Genomic DNA, 4,677 nt, shown 5'->3' on the forward strand with positions numbered 1-4,677 from the left:
TTAAATTTAGTTTTTTAGGTAAGTTTAACGAAAGTCGTAGTTAAGTAACTTACTAATAAACTAAATACTACTAATTAAAATAAAAATTAAATTTATTTTATTGCAGAAACTACATAATCTATAGAAAGTTACTATAAAGTGTGAAACTATTTTAAGTATTTCATCCATTTTCGCAACGCAATAAAACAAACCATACAACAAACGCGGGCGTGGTAGTATTAAAGGGCTATATTGATTTAACTAATACAGTTAAAATAAAAACAGCTGGATGAAAAGTAATTAACGAACACTAAAAACAGAAAGTTGGATATCAAGTATTTCAGTTTTCTTACTCCCCTTGCGACTACTTCACCATTTAGTTTTTATCTATATCTTTTACGTTGTGTATATTAATAAATTTAGTTAACAATTGATGATAAAAGCAACATAACTTTAGAGGAAAACAGGCCAAAAGCAAAACAATTAAACATTAAAGTTACAGTATATTTATTTCTTTGCTTACCTCTTGCAATTTCCTTAGAGTTTCACTAACTGTTGAGCTCAATTCTTCCAAAGCTGCCAAAATCTGAGAAAAGGGACCTAGATGACGTAGCAACCCATAACACAATTCTCCGGCATCAATGGTGCTAAAATAAACAGAAAATAGATGTAACAGGAATAAAGAATTTCATTTTGTAAACATTTACTCTTTTTTTTAGGGGGGGTATAAATTGCAAACAAAATTCATATTATAAATAAAGAATACGGCAAACGAGCTAGTCAAACCATCATGAGTAGCTAGGATAGAAACAGAAAATTAGATTTTGTTCAGGTTTCTGTGTGGTATTGCTTTATTTACAAACACTGTCAAACTAATCAATGATTTAAGCACTGTATTCATGACGAAACACAGGAGAAAATATCATCAGGTGATGATGACAAAACCTTGTCGAAACGTTGTACATTTGCTGTTATGTTAAACTTATATTAAAGTTTTTCTTTATTACCCATTCCAGCCGTCTCCAAGCATTGTTAGTCTCAAAGTGGGTTCCTCGTCATCGAGATTACAATTATGTTCATGAATTTTCAGAAACACTTCCATTCATATTTATTTGCAAACTCAAAAAAGGAGGACTCCTGAAATGTCGCCATTATTGCTTTCTTTATAGAAACCATTTCTGAAAAGTTCCGCTATTTCCGTAAGGCAATTGGAGGCCCATTTTCATCCAAAAACGTTCACCTTCCTGGGCTGTCAGTTGGTTGCTTTCAGAATTTCCCGTACTGGTGAATTGTGTTTTCACGCCAAACTGAGATAAGTTCCGTATGGTTGTGAGTCTAATTGGGAAAGTAACATAGATTCTGTACATCAATGAAGGGAAGGCAAGTAAGAAAGTGGGGGGTGAAACCGTAAATCACGCTGCAGTTAAATTAAGGAAAGACTTGCGGTAACATTTTTTCAAAACTTAAAAAAAAATGAACATAATATTTAACAAGCATCTTAACATCGTGTTAGTGAAGTGTCGAGCTCTCAGTCTGCCATCTTTGTTTTTTTTTTACATCTAATTATTTCAATCAATATACAATGTATCTAGAGAGAGGCTGAGGGTGACAGCACTGGTATTCGAATCAATGATTGACTAACCTGAGCTATGCTGATGACGTGGCACAGCGGACCAACTATAAAGACGAATTTCGACAACTATAGACCTTATGCAATCACGTGACCAAGGTAAACATGGCAACAATTTGCGGCTATATTGCACATAAACATTATTTGTGAAAACAATGCCTCCTTTACACAATCACCTAGTTATGTCCAATATAATTGTGACAAGGTACATTGTATATACAAGTAGTATTAACCAGATATAAAATGGGAACTGCATAGTCTATGGTACGACAATGGTTTCCAAGCTTTATCAGTGTTGTTTGGATCTACATGTTTTACTGCCGAAGTCGATTTAACTCTACATACTGGATCTTTTGGAAACCTATAAAACGAGAACTCCGTATTCTTTGTCTGGTTGTTTGTACAACTAATTGTCATACAGCTGATCGTCATATCAAATACTCGATCCCAAATTGCAATACCAGTAACCACTGTGATTACTAGATTGTCTCTCTGCTACTTCTAAAATGGCGGTGTATACTTTTCGGCTTGCCGATAATATATGCTTGACGTCACGTGCGTAAGGTCTATTGGAGGAAGCATAACAATGCAGCGAAAAGTAGGCTTTTTTTTATGCTAAGAAGTTTAAGGTCTGATTAGATGGAAAGTTACATCTCATTAGCCAAAGTAACAAAACACTGAGTGAGTGGACGTTTTGTGATACTTGATGGTGAAGGTCACAAAAGATTTGACTTCATCTAGTAGGGTTCTGTACGCAGAAACAGCATGGTTAAAAGAGCCTTCCAGAATATTTCAGGAAGCACCAAAATGGTGATTTTTCTCAGCAACTTCGATGAAATGTCACGTCCTTGCAAAAATCACATCCAGAAGGATGGGGTAACGAGAACATCTCAAGGCAAAAGGATAACACGTTAGTATATATACTCACAGGAGGCCGCGGAAAACTAAGGGCTTGGTGGAGAAGCAACACTAATAATTGATTGGGGATTATAAAGATGTGGTTAAGAAGATCAGGGATCTGTAAGGTTGTTCGGTTCATCCTCACATCAACTGTCTGTCAGACGTGACAATGTCTTAATTCCGAATTGACTTTATATTTTTTATTATTTGTATTTGCTTGCTTTGTTTCAGCGCAAAGCTAACCAATAGTCTATCAGGTTGTATCTGCCGTGGGGATCGAGCCCCGAATTCTAGTGTTGTAAGCTCTCAAGCTACCGGTAAGCCACCGGAGAACTAAACGTTTGAATGTGTCTAGTTAAAATATATAAATGTTGTTTTTTTTACTTTTTACTGTTGTTGCTCCCATGGTGTGAACGATAACATTGAGATATTGTTGTATTGCTGTTTATAAATTATTACAAATTATTTGATGAAGAGTTAAAATTTAAGCCTTGCAGATTTTTTTTATAATTCACCTTCTCGTATTTTGCTAACCAAGAGCATTAAACAAATAAAAAATGTTCTTTAAACGGATAGTATGCTGATGAAGTGAAACTTACTTTTAAATTTGTGATATGCTTTCAGACATATTTTAGAATAGTTTCTATCTGACATCAACAAACGCCAGTTGAATACATATATTTCAAATAAAAAAAAACAGTTACTCTAAATTTCAAATAAAAATGTATAAAACAAAACACAAAATATGTGACAGCTATTAATAACACAAATGGAAACTTGTAAGCTTAATTTGGTCTACATTTTGTTCATATTCCTTTAGAAATGTGTTCAAACAACAAAGTTGTTCGATCAGAAACCTAACCTCCTAGTGGGCCAGTGGTAAGTCTACGGATTTAAACGCTAAAATTCGGTGTTCGATTCCCAGCGATGGACAGAACGCAGAGCGTCCATTGCATGGTCTTTCGCTAAAACAAACACACAATCAGGAATGTAGCACATATATATCTGATATATTTCAATACTATAAAACAGTAGTTTCTAAACTGGAGTCCAAGATATGGTGTCATGAAGGCCTTAGCACATGTAGATATACGATCTTGAAATATGTCTTGTCACCCCGACAAAACAATTTTTTCAGTGAAAATTTTCTTAATTGCAATACAATATTGTTTGTGTTTGATATTCCTTTTCAAAGAATAAATTACAGTGAAAGCAAGGTACCTCAAAGTGGCTTTTATTTAAACCTTTTATAAAACAACAGGTGGGGTTCTTAGCCAGTGTATCCAAAGTCTTGATGACTTCGTTCTGTTGACATATTTTAAAGTAAAAACTTAGGTCACTGTGAATGTAAAAAAAAAGTAAAAGAAAAAAAAAAAGGCTCAAAATTTCAGGAGTTTTCTCTTTGGAAATAAGATTCCAATATTTGCAAAAGCTGGAGTTTGAGTCATGATTTTAGACTTTATATATAAACTCCACTGCAGATCAAGAAATTGGTGTTTTTTATTTAAAAATTATTCTAAATTAAATATATCTATATGAGCTTATATTTTTCCTTTTATAACAGGATAAAATATATCGTACGATAAAAGAATAGTTTTCGTATGCTATCCGATTTTGTGTGTCTCTTTCGAACACTCGCGTTATTTTAATGTAAAAAACTCAAGTGATTAGAGAAATGATACATGAAAGTAAATTAGAATTTCTAACCAGCAGATAAGATGAAGCATGACAACAAATTCTAAATGAATCGTATAACAAGCAAGTTCGCTACACTTGCATAAGCAAAACTGAAATACCCGGTATTATGGGAGTTGAATTCCTCAAACACATCCTCAAGTTCGCTTTCTGTCAGAATGCCATCCCAGAAAAAATTGAAAAACTCATCTCTGGACAGAACACCATCTCCTGGAGGAGGAAAAATCAGCAACAAACACATAAACCTAACAGTACAAATATGATTTTTTAGATTGATGTTTTTTTATTTGAAGTTTTTATGTAATTTTCAGTTGAAAGAAATGTTAAACTTTCAAATCATGAGATTAAATTATGAAAGATTACAACAAAAAAGTATCCCAGAAAGTGATTTTTTACTTTTATCTTAAATATATATTTTCACAAAATTTCTAAATGTAGTGATTGGCTAAAATAGTGCATTAAAAGTTGTTAAA

At 33.3% G+C, this 4,677-nt stretch overlaps 1 protein-coding gene across 4 annotated transcripts in view; it reads right to left on the reverse strand.

The window, feature by feature from the left end:
• LOC106469686 (N-terminal EF-hand calcium-binding protein 1-like) overlaps positions 1-4,677 on the reverse strand; it is a 34,666-nt gene that overhangs the window by 28,373 nt on the left and 1,616 nt on the right. For 3 of the 4 annotated variants that reach the window (XM_022398263.1, XM_022398265.1, XM_013930194.2), the window contains exons 3-4: positions 4,306-4,414; positions 503-626 (exon numbers count right to left, since the gene is read on the reverse strand). In XM_022398263.1, coding sequence (XP_022253971.1) covers positions 503-626; positions 4,306-4,414 — 233 coding nt within the window. Of the gene's footprint in view, positions 1-502; positions 627-4,305; positions 4,450-4,677 lie in introns of all 4 variants that reach the window. The other variant, XM_022398264.1, reaches the window with a different exon arrangement.

Source organism: Limulus polyphemus, unplaced genomic scaffold (assembly GCF_000517525.1).
Source record: "Limulus polyphemus unplaced genomic scaffold, Limulus_polyphemus-2.1.2 Scaffold3612, whole genome shotgun sequence".
Lineage (NCBI taxonomy): Eukaryota > Metazoa > Arthropoda > Merostomata > Xiphosura > Limulidae > Limulus > Limulus polyphemus.